Genomic DNA, 19,938 nt, shown 5'->3' on the forward strand with positions numbered 1-19,938 from the left:
GGAAAAAATATTTAACCGCCAGCCAGAAATCTACGGACCCTGTAGCAACATCTCGAAAGCAACATGGACTTAGGGTTCTCTTGAATCTAAGCTGGTCTTTGTCTAACTTAACTTAAGATCAATGGGTAGACTATTGAACAGTTTAATTCCGTTGTACAAGAGGTGATGTTTAAAAAAGGTCGTGGAGTGTTTGGGAATTTTACAATTGATCGCGGAGCGCAAGGGATAAATGCAGGAATGAGAGTCGGCATGAAACTTGGAAAGGTTTTGCCTGACAAATGTCAGCATCTCAAGGATGTAGATGGAAGGAAAGGTTAAAATTCCAGATTAGCTAAAAACCTCCTTGCAAGAATGGCGACGAGGGAGAGAGAAAATGGTTCTTACTGTGTTCTTCTGAAGCCTAAACAAGAAAAGTGTTCTTTGATTTTCAGCAGCAGTACCCCAAATCAGCAGAGCATATGAAAGAAAAGCACATCACTTCCGTGATCACCGGCCAATCTTTATTTTTTTTTTATATTTTAAATTTGATTCCTTGAAATATACAAGTCTCACTTTGTTTGTTGTAAATATAATTTTCTATTTAAAAATTTAATCCACCAACCGCAGCCATGGTAAGGTACTTACTTTCCGTGTCCGGAAATCAGACTTCGCTTTTCCAAAATCGCATGTAAAAGATCATCTATAATGTGCAAGACTGGTCTAGGCGTGGGCAGATCAGAAGATGGCCAGGATTCTAACAGCACCACACGCGCACAAGATGTTTTCTTCGTTTGGTAAGAGACCCCATTTCTGCACGTTTGTCTTGCATTTTGGTACCTCGACCCTAATTCGATTTAGGGTCTTCCACACCGTATAATGAAGGCCTCCACCAGGAGCCAGTTCCTCCATGGCTGGTATGGGAGGGTTAGTCAACGTGGCCTCCCACCTTGCTACCCGATTGCTTGAGAGTGATCCATCCAGGACTCGTGTCCGTGATAAAAAGCTCTTTCTGCACCGAAGCCGTCGCTCTGCAGGTTGGTGGCCGTGTAATGAGTGACGAGGGTCTGTCTCTTGCTTAGTCCTTTCTGCGTCGGCAGCGACATCACGTCGGATTGATGGAGAGGCGATCCCTATGATAGGATAGAGTTTGTGTGCTGGGGTTGGTTTCAAACACCCAGTTACAATCCGAGCCATGTCGCAAACAATTCCCACAGTCCGACTGCAATGTCAACCTTTTTTGCATGTGACGATGCATTCCATACTGGTTCAGCGTACTCCGCAGCCGACACACTGAGCGCTAAAGCTGAGGGTTTGAGGACATTAGCGTTAGCACCCCAGCATCTGCTGGTGAGCTTCCTGATGACATTATTCCTCGCTGAGACTTTACCTCTTGTCGCAATACATGGTAAGGTGCACTTTCATCATTTTGTCTATGTTTAATAAAGCCACCATGCAAGTTCATCATAAGGACCACGGTATATAAGTATATATATATACTTAATAATTATGGATTGGTTTAGTCTAATATTGGTAATAATGCATAGTTATAAATTAAAGTATATATAATAACAAATTTAATCGTGTCTTCTACTGCCATAAATATATATTTTGAACTTCTTTCAAAGAATAAATCATTTATTCTATGGTTCTATAACTCGTTATATCCAATCTCTGCTCGTCTGTAGTCTGTACTAAATCTGATGAGTCACAAAAAGAGACCCATGCTGTCACAGCTGTCAGCCAGAGCGAGAGCAACCAAAAACCAAACCAAGCCAGAAGCCGAACCAAACCCAAAAACCGATAAACCCTTAAATGTTAAAACAAAACTCGTCAGCTTCAACGAATCCACTGTAACTTATTGTGGTGTTTTAACTTAAATTTAAGCATTACTTAAAAATTTGTGGATTTAAGAGTTGTCACAAGTTATTTCGAATAAAGGAAGTGGAGTGAAGTGTGTCATAATTTGTATGCCGACGTCAAGAAAGCTAGCTGTTTAGAGAGTTAGGAGCCGATTAGGCTCACGATTGTTAGAAAATGGATAGCAAAGGAAGAAAAGTAATCGTATGCGATAATGGCACTGGCGTGAGTATCTAAAAGATTTTAACATATTATATTCTAGGCTTAGGGAGGTTAGGCCTTATATATCTTTCCATTTATCATTAGTAGGCCTAGCCCTAGCTGCAATTTTACTGAGAAATCCTAAGTTACTAGGCCTAGGCTAGAATAAACTGCCAACACAGTGTGCCCTTGTGTAATTATAATTTCCATTGAATGTGTACCTAATAATTTCTGCTTAAGTCGTTTTTAGGCATTAGACCTAAACTTACGTAAGTTTATCTATTCCAAGTTTCGTTAATTAAAATTTAACATAAGCCAACCCTAAGTTACTTTTAATTTACTCAACGCAGGGGCGGCGGAAAGATTTTTGTTAGAGGACAGAAACCTATGGTGGTGGTCTAAACTTAGACCCGGGGGGTCTGGAAGTAGGCCTTGTAAAATATTAAAGCCTTAAAACATTTGTTTAGGCTTAAAATGTCCTGAAGAACATTCTTCTTCAGGCAGTAGGCCTAACAAAGAGAATTATACAATTTAACAAAGACACTACCTACTCTGTCCATTGTAAAACTAGGCCTATATAAGTTAGGCTACCGCAGCCTTAAGTTAATACCCACACGTCTCAAACAAACATAAAATGAAGTTACTTGTGTCCGAAATTCAGTCTTTGAAATTCCCGAAAACTGCACAGCGATTTTCCTCCGCCTTCAAAATGGCAATTGCTTATCCTGACGTCTTTGCCACAAATGACCCGCCTCTACAGGTGACCCTTGATTTTGTTGGCTGCGCAACCTCTGTCAGATTCCTGTCCGGGTGTTCATATCTGGCGATGGCCATCTTCTCCACTGACAGTGTCTCCAAATAGGTAAGTGCCGGTGCTCTCTGTCAAACACCCGACCCATCTCCCTCTTTCTTCCTCGTCTTCTTTTCTCGGCCTGCTCAGGTGTCAGGTGCTCTTACCCCCTCTTTCCACCTGCCGCCCTGGAGGCTTTTAGAGTCGGCTTTGGGGGTGCCGCTCTCGCCCTGCTTTTTCCCAGCATCCTGGTTTCCGGAGGATCTGGCCTCGCAAGGAGCAGGGTTCAGGTGCTTGGCAGCCTACGCCAACCTCCTCTCACTTCTGGATAGCATCTTTTCGCCTTTGGCTAAAGCATCCGCTATCCTCCGTCCCTGACTATCACCGGTTTAAATTTAGAATTGCATGCTTTTCACACTGACAGCTGTATGTTGCAACTCGCCCCTGGAAAGTCATTTTTTTCGTTTCTTTCCGGTCTCCGCAAGATTGTTGTCATTGTCAGATTTCAGTAGACCTTCCTCCTTCAATGGGGTTATTTTTTAACCTTGGTTCCCCACTTGTGTTGTTCACAAATAAAACTTGTAGAAATTGGCGCTTACAGGTATGAAATAAATCAATATTATCTACCAACATTACCCTGATAATAAAAAACACCAAAAAAATCAACAAATGTTGTACCAATTTAATACAGAAATACTACCGGTATCTTTTGTTAATGGTCTTGTGTCACCTGGTATTGAATGTGTTAAATAAAATATTTGCCAAATTGTATCAGCAGGCCTAACTAACATCCAACACATCTTTTTAACATTGTTAAATGTGTTACAGTTTGTGAAATGCGGATATGCTGGATCGAACTTCCCTGAACATATTTTCCCTTCAGTGGTTGGTAGACCAATTATAAAAGCAGTAAACAAGATTGGAGACATTGAAGTTAAGGTAACTTGAAACTTAATTAATTCTGTGGATTTTTTAAAAATTCTAAACAGAGTTGTTCTATTTTCTCCCATAGGTATAGGCCCTACTATTAATTAATTATTACATCCAGTTCTTCCTTGTGATTTTCATAAACTTGTAATAACTTTTAGTGTTATTAGCTTCATTCCTGGAAATTTTCCAAATAGGTAGGCTATTTGATTATACTCACATTATTAATATTGGAAGGCTAAGCAATCGGCTTACCTATGTGACGTTAGTTGAAAGTTTCACCTTAAAGACTCAATGGGATTTAATCCAACAGGTGTGTCGGTCGGTAAACATACCTCTGTTTTACACATTTATCAGTTGATCGTTTTAATTGAAGTGCTTAACTTAAGCTAGTTTAATTCGACAGGCCAGTCAAAACCATAAGTGAGGATATTTAAATTGAAGGGAACCTTATAAATTTACTAACGGACCTACATTGAAACATTTGGGTCTCACTCACCCAAAGAATGGGCTGTTTCTTTTTTTGTCCACGCCATTGGAATTTTTTCAGAGGAGAAGAGAGAGAGAGTGTGTGTTATTCAAACGCGTTTGGGAAAGTGGTCTAAATCTATAGTTTGTAGTGGCGTTTTTCATCAAAAAGTTGAATTTCTTTGTTTTATAAAATATGAACTAAGTTTTGTGTATTGATTTTTTATCAGGTTGCGTTTAACCCAGCAAAGCCACTAAAAATTTAGTTTGTTTACTATTACTTTGATACAATTTTTAATTTTATTTTATTTACAGGGATATTGTGTGAGAGTAAGGAACTTAATGTGTAAGAACAAATGCATGTGTAATGTTTTTCATGGAGCCTTCTTTTACTAACACCATTAGTTTTTAATCAATATTTTTTTATATGCTTGGTAATAATATAAATTAGCATATACATTTTTTGTAATAGGCCTAACCAATTTTAATAGGATGTGATCAGTTTGGTAAATTTTTACAATTTACTCAGCTTAAAATAAAAATGTGTGCGACAAGTTAAACTATGAGTTAGAATAGGTCTTCAAGAAACAGGTATGCTTACATTTTTTCAGTGGCTAACTCAATTTAGATAACAAAAAATAGCGTTTGTGTGGGCCTGTACATGCAAGTGTTAGTTTACTCTATTTAAGTACGTTGCTCAATAGCCTTTTACAGTTAACTAGCCGACCGGTGCGAAACATTCACTCTGAATCCTTCTGAAATCCCACTTACACAACATATAGTTTATACTGCGTTGTAAGTGCATCGTTGATTTAAGTAAGGGTCTACTTAAGGAATAGATTTAATTTTACATTTTAGACACCTAATTGACTTTTTCAAAATACAATGATAAGTTATTTACGTTTTTACATGTTTACAGGAAGTTGCAGGATTTTTTAAAGTTAATCTTTGAAGTAATAATTTATATCTATACCCATACAATCTAACATAAATTAATAAGTGAATAATAATTGTGCGTACTATCTCAGGAATTCAAATGCCTCCCAATTTGTCATTAACCAACCACATTACTGTCATTAAAAGAAGGAACTCAAATAATACTAATGCGAAACTTAAATCCACCCAATCTGTGCAACGGAACCAGACTGAAGATTACCAAAAATGACAGCAAACTTGATCGAAGCAACAATCATCAGTTTAAAGGAGATAATGGTCTTAATCTCAAGAATATCAATGATTTAATCCGAATTACCCTTTGAATTCAAGCGACTACAATTTCCTTTGCGTCTTGCTTTCTTTCGCAATCACCATTTTAAGGCACAAGGGCAGTCCCTGACTATCACCGGTTTAAATTTAGAATTGCATGCTTTTCACACTGACAGCTGTATGTTGCGTGCTCTTGTGGTGGTAGGTACGCCTAAAAACTTATATTTATACACCTAATGAAAAAACAAAAAACATTGTTTATCCACTGGCAAGTAAATTAAATACACTATTTTTGTTTTTGGTATACATTTTTATTATTTATCGTAATGAACAAATTACCGTTTAAAATAATAGTTGTTAGTGGAGCAACGAGCACCGGGTAACTGCTAGTAATGTTTATAAAATATTATTTAATTAGTAGCTAAGCTACACCACTACAATCTTCATGAATGGTAAATTTCTTTTTACTACGATCATTTTTGTGTATTTGAATGAATATTTAACAAAGAAACAAGAAATGTGCTTACTCTGTAGGTTTGCTGCAACATCGACTTTCATTCTAACAAAATAACAGTTTGGATTTTGATAATTTTTATTCAAACCTTTGGAAATAATAATATTTAGATATTAATAAATTGTTTGTGTTTGCTGTAATCAAGGTTTCGCCATATTTTTTTGTGCTATAGTGTGAATATACAATTTATATCATATCACATTGATTGTGAAAGAATCTTTTTGTAACAAACTAATCTTAATGCACATCTGCCTTCTTATCGTAGTCAATCTTGATTATTATCTTTTTTTTACTTACATGCATGATTTCTGAATATCTAAGCTCAGTTGAAAGCTTTCAATAAAGTATATATCTTATAATTATTTATATGAAACACATTATAGAAAATACTAGAATAATAATCTAGCCTTTGGCCAGCAATTGCATTTTTCCACCACACTAATGTTTTGTTTGGTTCATGAGGGGTTGAAGGTGTCAAATTTGGGGTTCCCCATTGTTTACCCTAAAAACATGATATTTCACAATTTCTTACCAAATCCCAATTTGCAGAACTCAAAAAATAAATAATTTATGTATTGAAGTGTGATTATTTGCCTAGTGGTTACGGAACGGATATAATTAAAAAAACTGTAAATTTAAAATCCCCATGTTTTTTTATGGTGAAAAGTACTCCTAATAATTATACCGTAATTGAAATAGAAAATAAATGTGACAAATTTAAAGGAATATTTTATTAGCAAGCCCTAATTTAAATGGAAATTCACTTAGTGTGCAGGTTTGCTGCGGCAGGGTATTTTATTTTATCTTTACATCCCCCAAATTTACCACCCTCAAAATTACTATGCAGGTCTTTGTGTGGGGATATATTATTTTAAGTTTATATTCAACTTTTAAGGTAATTATCAATGTTCAATCATGTTGCCAATTGCTTTTTTATCTTGTAAAAAGAAAATCAAAAGGTTTTGTGTTGTGCTGCCTCTAAGGAGCTTCCAGTAAGTCAATTCAATATCAGTTTGAGTTTCGCCTGCAAATTTGTTTTCAATTCTATTTCTAGTTAAAGAATGTTCCTGTTTAGAAGCGTTATGATTGTGATACTTTGGTTAGACTTTTTGTTTGGCTAAGCTTTCTAGTTGGGTCTAAATTTGAAAAAAAAAACTGTATGCCTAAAGGCCCTCAGTTAGTAATTAATTTTCAGTTTCGTTATCTAGGAACTTTAATTTTTTTTTAGAGAGAGATGAGGAACATAACATTCAGTTGTTAGTTATTTAAATTAATCTTTTGTTTCTAAATCTCACACATCCCAAATGCGAACGGTTATAGGTATTACATTATTTTGTAAACTCAAAATATTAACAGATTTTTAGACTTTTAAAATGCTGTAATAACCAGCCATTCTCGTTAATAACCTCCTTATCTTAGTCAGTCTTAAACAAAGACAGTGCGTTGAAATGAACATCATTTTGGTGTTTTAGTAGACCTATCTGTTCATCTGATAGCTGTGGCGCTTGGCTTCATAATTTTATAATCTTTAAACATGAAGTTCCACTTGAGGAATCAAGTTCTAACTAATAAAAAATGTACTATAAAAAATAAACACACCTTTACAACCAATACAATATATTTTCAATACATGGAAAATTGTAATTAAATTTACAACTCATTAAAATTAAAACACTTTGATATTTCTCTAAAACGCTACTAACCCTTTCAGATTCAAATTTATTTTAAGTAATTTTTTTTTTTAAGATGGAGCAGGCATTCAATATATTTATTAAAAGAATCAAAATTTTAGTACTATCTGTAAATTTAGATTTATTTTTCTTGTAATTTTCTGTATATTAAAAGCATTTTAAAGAAAAATTGTAAAAAGTTAAACACAATGATAATCCCAAAAATGTGTTAACATTTTAACAGACTTAAACATTCACAACATTAATTTTTCTTTCAGTGCTATGCAACGATATATCATTGTGCCCCTTTTCCCCGTGTGACAAGTCTAGCACTTTTCGGATGAAATAATTAATAAACTATAGCATTTTTTGGGTAGTTACAAAAAAAATCTAGCATCAAAAGGCTTAAAGGCAACACTGTAGTCCTTTGGCATCAATTCTAATAATTAACGTAAACTTCAGTTATTTACCTCTTAATTATTGTAATCTGCATTCAAATAGCCTGGTTTTCATATTAATGCAACCATTCCTTGCAATTTCAATAGTTAAAAATAGTTAATCCAGCACAGTTATTCTTTCATATTAGCCTATTTTATTTTCATAAAAATGTAATTTTTTTTACTTAGCTGGCATTTTAAATTTTGTAGTAATCTTCAAGATTCTATTTTTTTCTTCAAAGAAATGTTTGTTACTACTTGTTGTTGTACTATATTGTTTCAGTAAAACGAAGAGAGGCAAATTCTGTACTAATATTGAAATATATTCCAATTTTGTACTAATATTGAAAATAAACTACTATTTATTTCTTTTATCACAAAACTATCAAAATACACAATTAATTTTTCACAACTTTAACAATTCACAGTTTTCTGAATATTGTAGAAGGATCATGTTTAAATAATTATTACTTAAAAGCGATAATTATAAGGAATTTAATATACAAAATGTTAAAAATAATTTTAGTGGGTATACTTAAATAGGATTACATTTAATAGATGTACAATTTTTGAATTAACATTCTAACCTAATGTTTGATATAGTCGATAATCCGACTCCTTCATAGTCCAAAATTCTCGATAATCAGACCCTGTTTTGATAGAATCTTTACATAACTGGATTTAATCTAGGTGTTCTCACTAGAATCGTGTCTGGTACAATTCCGCGGTGTTGATAGTACAGTACAGTAAATAGTATCGATTATCGTTTGATAACTAGCTAATTTAACCTAAGTAGCCTATTTGACTTTTTTCCGTTACAATTTATGCAATTAAGGTAGGTCTAATTGAATTTAGAATGTTGGTTGTACTTGAATAAATCCAGGCCTCACGAGACAGCCTGCTGTAAACCAGAGTCTGTAAGCAAAATAAAATAGTTTTTTATTCAGTAAGCATTGCTTTTTTTTAATTATACTTACACTGATTAACTGTAATGCCTAGGAGTCAAGGAGTAGGCCTACAATAAGGCTTTATAAGTTTACCCTTCTTAGCTTATTGGTTAAATTTGGTGTTATTTTCATCAAACTGAGGTATTTGGTAGTCTGACACCTTCCAGGTCCCATAAGTGCAGTGTTATTAAGAGGCAATTGTGCTGTTTTTCTTATTTTATTGGTCAAATAAAGTGTTAAGGTTTACATTATTAAATCTCCTCTTTAATATACAAAAATTTACCTTGTTTAAAATTCTGTTAACATATTGTTTTTATAGGTAAAAGGCCTTTGGAGGAGTTGAATCATTCTTATACTTGTGGAGTTCATTCAGTGTTTCTTGAATGCTATTTGATCATTGCTATGAACTGCCTGGCATATTTTTTACGCACAGATAACTCGGCTCATTTTGTAGCATTACTCGTTTTACAGTTTATGTTTAAGATTATTTTTCATTTATTACTAATCCTAAAAGTTTTGATATCAAGTTTTTAATCAATTAAGCGTTTCAAGATTAATACTGTAATACTGCTGTAATGTTTTTAGGACTTGATGGTCGGTGATGAGGCCAGTAAGTTACGCTCGATGTTGGAACTCAGTTACCCCATGGAGAACGGAATTGTTCGGTTTGTAACTTTGCCTTAGCTTACATCATTCTCATGGTTTCAGCTTAATCATTTGGGTACAGTTTTCTGTTTGTTTGAGCATGAAATTCTGTTAATTATAACTTTTAGTGACAAAAATAAAAACTTAGCTTGTATATTCATTTTTTTACAATAAAATAATCCTTTTAACCTTTACGAGCTCTACTGGGCTTAGAGATTACATTAAAGATTTTGCTTAGTTTGCAGGTTGCTGTTGTGGTGTAATTTAAATAAAGCATTTGTTAGAACAGTTTTTTTTTTTTTTTATTGCCTTTGGATAAATGATTATTTTAAATAAGCAGGTTTGTGTTGATCTATTTCAGTAATTGGAAAGACATGTGCCACGTTTGGGACTACACTTTTGGACCTGAAAAAATGAACATCGATCCAAAAGAATGCAAGGTTTTGTTAACGGAACCTCCCATGAATCCTATAAAGAACAGGGAGAAAATGATAGAGGTAAGCTTTCTATGGTATTCATCTTTTACAGCAAGATTCCACTAAATTTACCATGTATTCTTGGTTGAGAATAGTCTCTAAAAATTTGGATGTACAGTAATCTCAAACTACAAAATTGATGACTTGAAAATATTTTAATAAAAGAGCTTAAAGTACTATTATACATGTAAATTTTTAAATAGGAAGAGCAAAGGCAGGTGGACTTTTTCTGGACTTTATCTAGGCCCATATCACGGTATGAGGGCCATGTCGTCATCTGCTCCATTATATTCCATTGGCTAAGCCGAATCAACTACTAGCACCACGGCAGACAATTCCTGTTGCCAGCTAATTTTCCAGTCGTTTTGAATTTTTGATCGTGGATTTAACCTGGGTTTCTTTTAAACTGCCTGGTGCAGTCAAAAGGGGTTTTTACTGCTTAACTAACACAAGAACCAAATTCAATATTCTTTCAACTATGCAACGATTAAAAAGAGTAGATCTTGTGTGCAAGTCTATCTGCTTCTGGCTAGGACCCTTTACCAAAAAAAGAATAAAATAGTTACATGAAACAATTAGTTTGATAGCATATTTCTAGATTTAAAAACACAGAACTATGCACAAGTTAATATCAATGTAGTGAAAATTGTTATTGCAAAAGAATGTGATATTTTCAGGTGATGTTCGAGCAGTACCAGTTCCACGGAGCTTACATCGCCATACAAGCTGTGCTGACGTTGTACGCGCAGGGTCTGTTGAGCGGAGTAGTGATAGACTCTGGGGATGGTGTGACTCATATCTGTCCTGTGTATGAGGAATACGCTCTGCCTCACCTCACCAGGAGACTTGACATTGCTGGCAGAGACATCACCAAGTATCTTATCAAGGTGAGTAACCCGATTGTAGTGGTAGTAGACTCTGGTGACACCACATGGACAGGCTTCTACAGTCGTAAAGTGACCTAGAGTTAGTATCAGCACTTAACCCCCAAGGTGGCGCTTGTGGAGTTTAGCTCCTTACGTTAAGATTTTGTCCATAAAACTAGAAATGTTTTCACCTGGTCGTTTCCGGCTCCCTACCTGACACTCCATATTCCTTGATTTCCCCAAAACAATGTTTATACCCATGCTTCCCCTAGATTCAATCTGAGATGGGAGTTAGTGAGTGTGGTTTTATTTTCAAGTAATGGTTATTTTCTATTAACATATAATTGCTTTGGTTTCTTATCACTTTGGTTGGAATTTAACTGCAAAAATGACGTGAAATCAAATTCGATTGAATAAATTTGTATGGTTATGTTATGCGGACTCTCGCGTTTTATAACATAAGCGCCCGCTCAAGGGTAAACCCTTCTGTGACATCTCATTTAAGTAGGGAAACATTGCCATTGTAATATGAAGTAGGAGATAGGCTGAAGCTCCCCTTTTTAAGAGTAAAGTAAGCTCACTCTTCTTACAACTTTAAAATTGGTTGCCGTTGACACTCCGAGGTTTGATAGCTGAAGAATAAGACAACCAATATTACCAGAGACGGGCGGTTTAGATAGCATATGCATGGAACAGGTTCACCTTTATGAGGAGGAACTTATTGGTAGACTACAGGTATTTATCAGGTGATTGTACTGTAAGGCATTGGCGTAAATAACACCCCTACAGCCTCCGCTGTGAGGAGGGCACTGGGGTCTTAGGGGGTGCCGAAGTCTGACTGTTAACGCTCACCACAATTGGGGAAAAAGGAGATGTTGTTTCGGTGACTGCGGGAGACGATGATAATGTCCTTAAGACTGAAAAAGATATTCAAGATTTTATGACATTGTTACCGTGACCAGGGGAGATGATAATGTTATATACAAGACCAAAGAAGATATAAAAGATTTTGCTCCAATCGTAGAAAAAGATAAACCTGTTTCCGTGTCCACGGGAGATGAAAATGATGAGCTACAAGAGTACAAGACCAAAGAAGATACTGTATTTAAGATTTTAGCACAGTCGCGGAAAAAGATTATGTTGTTTCCGTGACTGCAGGAGACAAAGACGATGTCTTAAAGTCCTCAGAAGTTGTACAAGATTTTCCGCGACCATTTTTGAAATGTTATAAATTAAAATGGAATTTGACATGTAATTGACAGTGCATTGCTCTTTCTGGTTAAGATACTTGACTCTGTAAATGGAATGAATCATATATTTCCCATCAGTACTCTTTGCCACTTATAAGTGCAGCTGGGTTTTAGAGGTAAGATATCTTTTAGGGTGTGTATGTAATCTAGGGTATGCTAGCATCATTCATCAGATACTTAGTAAAATTCTGTGTTGATAATGGATTCATATGTCTCAAACCTGAAGCAAAATTTGAAAGTGAACTAACATCTTTAAACCAGCCATAAGAATTATTTTATCAATCAACCTGAAATACAATTTTATTTTCAGCTTTTGCTACTGCGAGGATATGCGTTCAACCACACGGCTGACTTTGAAACTGTGCGAATTATGAAGGAGAAGCTGTGTTATGTCGGATACAACATAGAAACTGAACAGAAATTGGCATTGGAAACAACAGTGTTGGTGGAACCTTACACGGTAAGTGTAGAATATCAATAGATCATTGACCAGTTCCTGCTGCAGTATTTATCACTATATTTGCTCAACTGATGGTTGTTGTTTCAATCCAGAGTGTCATTGATTCTGGACCTTAATTCAAACCTAACAAGCAACACGGCAGTGCTACAACAACCAATGAATAGGTTGGTACTAAAAAATTTCCTAATTCCAAGCAAATTTGCCATAAGTTCCTATCCTCCCGACTAATTGTCATCACGTTAGACGTCTCCCCCAACCAAAACCCCAAATTCCTACCTGTCTCCTGAGTTGGGGTTATTGCTGGTAGTATCACATTTTCGTTAAATTCTCGCTTATTTGATGGATCCAAGAAATTCTTGCATATTCGTGATCGGCTTGATATTGCGGCTAATTTGAGTACCACATGACGTGTTTGGGTAAAAAAACATTTTTTGGCAAATTTCCGGTTTCTGGTCGTTTTTTGCGGAAAAAGGACGTCATTTTCAGAATCAGAATCTTTGTCGAATTTAGAGTAAAATGAAAGAAAAAAACCCAGTCCTTCAATTTGCGTCTGCCGGCCAGTCCAAAGATATCCAAGTTTACTACCTACGCCTAGCAGACAGGGAGCGTTTTGTTTACGTTATTTGGTTATTCATTATTTTTACTGATATGTGACCAGCAAGATGCAACATGTTATGCTTTTGCGTACCATATTTTAATATTGACAATGCAGCACACAACTATTGAACAGAAAAGGTTAGTAAACATAAACAGATTACGCCACTGGCCCAATGTCTAATAGCTGTAACAACTGGTTTGGATGTTTTTTGACAGTTCTATTTAAATATGAATAAAAACGTGTTTACTTTTGAGACAGTGACATCATTTTGTTTATGTTTATGACCCATACCGTTTTTGTTATAATGTTTTTGATGTTTTTACACCATGGGATTTGTCTGCTCTGTTACAGTTACCAAACAACCTAGTTATCAAGTTGGGAGGTGAGAGGTTTGAGGCTCCGGAAGTTCTGTTCTAGCCACATCTCATTGATGTTGTTACACCAGGTGATTTGTCTGTTCTGTTACAATTGCCAGACGGCCGAGTTATCAAGTTGGGAGGTGAGAGGTTTGAGGCTCTGGAAGCTCTGTTCTAGCCACATCTCATTGATGTTACACCAGGTGATTTGTCTATTCTGTTACAGTTGCCAGACGGCCGAGTTATCAAGTTGGGAGGTGAGAGGTTTGAGGCTCCGGAAGTTCTGTTCTAGCCACATCTCATTGATGTTGTTACACCAGGTGATTTGTCTATTCTGTTACAGTTGCCAGACGGCCGAGTTATCAAGTTGGGAGGTGAGAGGTTTGAGGCTCTGGAAGCTCTGTTCTAGCCACATCTCATTGATGTTGTTACACCAGGTGATTTGTCTATTCTGTTACAGTTGCCAGACGGCCGAGTTATCAAGTTGGGAGGTGAGAGGTTTGAGGCTCTTGAAGCTCTGTTCTAGCCACATCTTATTGATGTTGTTACACCAGGTGATTTGTCTGCTCTGTTACAGTTACCAAACAACCTAGTTATCAAGTTGGGAGGTGAGAGGTTTAAGGCTCCGGAAGTTCTGTTCTAGCCACATCTCATTGATGTTGTTACACCAGGTGATTTGTCTATTCTGTTACAGTTGCCAGACGGCCGAGTTATCAAGTTGGGAGGTGAGAGGTTTGAGACTCCGGAAGCTCTGTTCCAGCCACATCTCATTGATGTTGTTACACCAGGTGATTTGTCTATTCTGTTACAGTTGCCAGACGGCCGAGTTATCAAGTTGGGAGGTGAGAGGTTTGAGGCTCCGGAAGCTCTGTTCTAGCCACATCTCATTGATGTTGTTGCACCAGGTGATTTGTCTATTCTGTTACAGTTGCCAGACGGCCGAGTTATCAAGTTGGGAGGTGAGAGGTTTGAGGCTCCGGAAGTTCTGTTCTAGCTACATCTCATTGATGTTGTTGCACCAGGTGATTTGTCTATTCTGTTACAGTTGCCAGACGGACGAGTTATCAAGTTGGGAGGTGAGAGGTTTGAGGCTCCGGAAGTTCTTTTCTCGCTACATCTCATTGATGTTGTTGCACCAGGTGATTTGTCTATTCTGTTACAGTTGCCAGACGGCCGAGTTATCAAGTTGGGAGGTGAGAGGTTTGAGGCTCCGGAAGCTCTGTTCTAGCCACATCTCATTGATGTTGTTGCACCAGGTGATTTGTCTATTCTGTTACAGTTGCCAGACGGCCGAGTTATCAAATTGGGAGGTGAGAGGTTTGAGGCTCCGGAAGCTTTGTTCTAGCTACATCTCATTGATGTTGTTGCACCAGGTGATTTGTCTATTCTGTTACAGTTGCCAGACGGCCGAGTTATCAAGTTGGGAGGTGAGAGGTTTGAGGCTCCGGAAGTTCTGTTCTAGCTACATCTCATTGATGTTGTTGCACCAGGTGATTTGTCTATTCTGTTACAGTTGCCAGACGGACGAGTTATCAAGTTGGGAGGTGAGAGGTTTGAGGCCCTGGAAGCTCTGTTCTAGCCACATCTCATTGATGTTGTTGCACCAGGTGATTTGTCTATTCTGTTACAGTTGCCAGACGGCCGAGTTATCAAGTTGGGAGGTGAGAGGTTTGAGGCTCCGGAAGTTCTGTTCTAGCTACATCTCATTGATGTTGTTGCACCAGGTGATTTGTCTATTCTGTTACAGCTGCCAGACGGCCGAGTTATCAAGTTGGGAGGTGAGAGGTTTGAGGCTCTGGAAGTTCTGTTCTAGCCACATCTCATTGATGTTGTTGCACCAGGTGATTTGTCTATTCTGTTACAGTTGCCAGACGGCCGAGTTATCAAGTTGGGAGGTGAGAGGTTTGAGGCTCCGGAAGCTCTGTTCCAGCCACATCTCATTGATGTTGAAGGTCAAGGTAGGTAATAGCAAACTTTTGGGATTCACTTTAGTAAATTTATCATTTGTTAATTATGATTTAATATTGTTGTCTTGACGTAACATGTTTTATTCATTAGCCACCTTAAAGAGTTAGTTTTCAAGCATTTAGGCCTAAAATGCTAGTTACAGACAGTGATGTAATTTATTTAAGAACTATACATGTTTAGATTAGTAGCTATTTAAACACTTGCTTGAAACAGGTAGTGCTGAACTATTTGTTTTCTAAAGTTGATACTTTGCAAAATAAATAGAAGAAACTTGTTGGGTATAAAACATCTAACCCTGTTATTGTGATGTGGTCAGGTATCGCAGAGTTAGTTTTTAACACTATCCAGGCAGCAGACATAGACATTAGAGCAGAGCTGTACAAACACATTGTACTGTCTGGGGGCTCCACCATGTATCCTGGACTGCCAAGCAGGCTAGAGCGGGAGATCAAACAACTGTATTTGGAGCGAGTGTTGAAAAATGACATCTCAAAACTCAACGTAAGTTATCAATTCTAAAATTAAGCAGGTGTGATCAAATCTATGTGGCAGTCATAGAGGACAGCCGTGGCCAGCTCAATATTATCCCAGGACAAACTAAAGTTCAGTAGAAATCCAATCATCCGGTTCCTCAATTATTTGGATCAGCTACAAGAAAAACAAATAAATGTAGCCAAAAAATTAAGTTTATTGCTCTTTTGCAGTACCGGTAATCCATTAGCCTACATATTTTAATGTATCCCAAATGTGTCTATGCAGCGAATCTATTGCAGTGTTGTATTAAGTGGTGCGATGAGTCATCTGCCACTGTCTTGTATCAACTATCTAGATGAGGTCCAATTGATGTGGAGTTATATTATACTTACTTGTTTGAATTAGGGATGGACGGGATTGAATTTTTAGTTCAGGACGGGATGGGACCGAATTAAAATTCGGGGGATTTTTCATACTTTATCAACTTCCTTTTAACACCAAATCTAAGTGTACATTAAATCGAGAACTCTCTTGCTAAAAGAACACTAGAGAACTACTCACAAATCTCCTGTCAGGTGTGAGATAAGATTCTTACCTCCTACGAGCCTTACCAAGTAGCTATAGGAGGAAGGAATGACTGGGAACAGGGCAATCTCATGATGGGCAGAGCATGCCTGGTATTTTACTCAGCTGGAAGTCGGAAGGATGAGAGGTTAGGGGTGTATGGTAACAAAACCAACACCTCGCTAGCCCTGGGAAGCATAGTGACAGTTTTTCAATCGGAGGTCCTAGCGATTGAGTGCTGTGCGAAAACCATCCTAGGTATGCTAACTACGGAGCTATACACAAAAACGGTCCTTACTTAAAATACTGCCCTCCTATGTTATATGACTCATTTAAATATATCTTATATCTTAGCTTGTGGAAACCAATTCTCTCAGGAAAATTATTTTTTTGTGCCGAGAAGGACACTTCCTCATTCAGTGTAAACATGCTATCCCAACAAAAACTCGCTAACATTTCCTACAATTAATTTTTTTCTTAGGTTTTCTTACTAAAGTATAGTACTTAAAGGTATACTTCTGAAGTGACAATTCCTGTTTCACCTACCAAAAAGACCTTATTGGTAAATTCAAATTGTAATTAATTGTATGTGTTTGTGGTTGACAATAGAAACTGAAAATCAAGATAGAAGATCCACCAAGACGGAAAGACATGGTGTTCATCGGAGGTGCGGTGCTTGCCGAAGTGATGAAAGATAAACCAAACTTCTGGATCACCAGTCAGGACTATCAGGAGATGGGGAAAAATGTGCTCAACAAGTTAGGGCCAAGATCAAGCTAACTCGTCTGATCTATTTAACCCCTAATCTATTTTACCTTGATAATCATACTAGCTGTACCCGCGGGCTTCGCCCCGTTTAACTTCATAAGTATTCGCATGGCTCATTCACGTCCTGGTTGAAGTTCGTTCGCTACGCTCACTCACCTTTAGGTTGGAGCTCGTTCGCTGCGCTCACTTGCCTTCAGGTTAGCTCGTTCGCTACGCTAACTCGCCTCCAGGTTGAAGTTTGTTCGCTACGCTCACTCACCTTTTGGTTGGAAATTAGCTGTTGTCATAAATGTAAAAGAAATAATAGTGCTGCACCCTGTTGGTAATCCTTGTAGCTTTTATGCTATTGAACATCATAGAACAGAACCAACTTGTTTAATTGAAACAGCTGTTAAGATTCATTAATTCCTTTTAAATATGAAAAATCATAAGATTAACATGGGGAACTACAGAGCCACTGGGGCGGAGCCCGAAAGGGTTTTTGAGATAAGAATATGCTTTAATGTTAATCGGGAATGTGAGCTATGATCATGCCAAATTTCAGCCCAATCCGTCCAGTAGTTTATGCGTGATTGAGCAACACACACACAAACACACACACAAACACACACACAAACATACACACAAACTCACAAACTTTCAAATTTATAATATTAGTAAGATAAGATAAGATAAAGATAATTGCATTTATTTAAACATTGTCTATTGTACAGCAATAATTGGGATTGTGTTGAACTGAAATTGGATTTGCACAATCAAGTTAAATTAACATTTTATTTTTCCATTTTATTTTGAATAGGCTATAAAGAAAGTAGTAAATTAAAACCAAATGGATGTAAATTCAAATGGATTTACTGTTTTTACATCAATTATTTTATATATTACATTTATTTATTCTATTCTATGCATGTCAATCCTTCCAAAGGATTTTAGGTGATTCTGCTAATGTTTTCATCAAAGCTTCGTTGTTTCAGTATTTTACCTGTACTGTTACTACATGGTACTCCACTGCTAATAATGTATCTTATATTTAACATCCCCGAGATTTAAAAAAATTAAATTTTTTAATCTCTCCTCACAATTTACAAGACTAAAGGTCTTCCCAGACTTCTGTTTTGTGTTCTAATAAAATACAGCTTGTTGCCATATATTTCAGTGGTATTCATAATTTCAATTGCATTTAAAAGTTGAGCAGTTTGGGTAGATTGAATAAAATAAACATTGTAAATTGTGATGTCATGTAAAAAGTATTCCATAAAGAGACTAGATGTATATTTATTATTATGTTATTCATTCAGTTTTATCATTTATATTCATTTAAGATGATTTTGTATAATTATAATAATAAGAAATAAAGATTTATTGTTTTATTTGTGTGCATACTAATGAGAATTTTTCCGCCTTACATTATTTAAAAGAAAACTTTTGCTGTTAGTTGCTTTATGCCATTAGAATTCTTTGTAAATGATCAGTCCACAATGTCCACATGTTTTTATAGCAGGAGGATTGGTATAGTACTTAACTTTTTTGATAAAAAGAAATGAACTTAGGTGTGCTGTTCTAGAAGCGTTTTCAAGAAATTCCTTCAGGGCTCTGCCCCAGTGGCCTCTAAAGTCTCCATATATCTTTAGGGAGAAAAGATTTGCTTACATTTAAACAGATGGATATTTTTAAGGTTTTACTAGCTCGCTTTCTTGTCCGGTACAAATTTTGCAATAAATTTTACTTACCTCCCGATGAGCTAGAGACTTGAAACTTGAAACATAACTCACAAATGGATGAAAATGCAATATTATATCATTTCATTTTCATATTTCCCTTGGGCTACGCCCCATGGGCTTTTTTATTAGCTCGCTTTCTTGTCCGGTACAAATTTTGATATCGATTTTAAACTAACTTCCCGATGAGCTAGAGACTTTAACTATTTTGTTGAAGTTTTTAAGATTTGTTTATCAGAAACTAAAGAACAGTATATTATTTGATGTGTTCAACATCATTTGTAATCGAGTTTCATCCAATATTTTAGGCGATGGCATCATGTCTTCTTCTATCACTATACTTATAATATTTATAATGGGTGCTCAAGAGAGAAGAGAAGTGCTTGATAATTTCAATCATTTCCATCACTAGGCTAATAAAAATATCAATCATGCAATTTCAGATGAGAATATTGCTTTACAATCCCAGTTCACGTATTTGGTGAAATTGTTAAAAGGATTAGATTTTTATGTTTTTTCGTAGAGAAATTTTATGCATGATATCAGTGTTGATCCTTTTACTGGAAAGCCGAGTAAAGTCATTTGACAGTGTGAAGTGGTCCATTGTGTTTATTTTATTTATACTTGTATAGCAAAACACAAATAAGGAAAATTAATATTTATTTTTTCCTATAATTTTTCCCCGTTTTATGTCACAATTACGCCCGGGGAAGGGTTAATCATGTAAACCTAAGTGAAAGGAGATACAGTGGGAATTGTTTTCTTAAAAACAAATCTGACCAGCTGATTTAAAGCCAGT

General features: G+C 36.3%; 1 protein-coding gene across 1 annotated transcript; it reads left to right on the plus strand.

Annotated features, from left to right (window-relative positions):
• The first annotated feature begins 1,752 nt into the window (after positions 1-1,752).
• LOC128999303 (actin-related protein 2-B) lies at positions 1,753-18,803 on the plus strand. Its single transcript, XM_054425726.1, has 9 exons — positions 1,753-2,061; positions 3,656-3,766; positions 9,582-9,661; positions 10,003-10,138; positions 10,795-11,004; positions 12,544-12,693; positions 15,512-15,605; positions 15,932-16,116; positions 17,263-18,803. Exons 1-9 carry the CDS (start codon positions 2,014-2,016, stop codon positions 17,431-17,433), a joined length of 1,185 nt encoding a protein of 394 aa, XP_054281701.1. The 5' UTR covers positions 1,753-2,013; the 3' UTR covers positions 17,434-18,803.
• The last annotated feature ends 1,135 nt before the right edge of the window (positions 18,804-19,938 follow it).

This window comes from Macrosteles quadrilineatus, unplaced genomic scaffold (genome assembly GCF_028750875.1).
Source record: "Macrosteles quadrilineatus isolate MER2022 unplaced genomic scaffold, UCM_ALF_1.0 Scaffold_8__2_contigs__length_117827958, whole genome shotgun sequence".
Lineage (NCBI taxonomy): Eukaryota > Metazoa > Arthropoda > Insecta > Hemiptera > Cicadellidae > Macrosteles > Macrosteles quadrilineatus.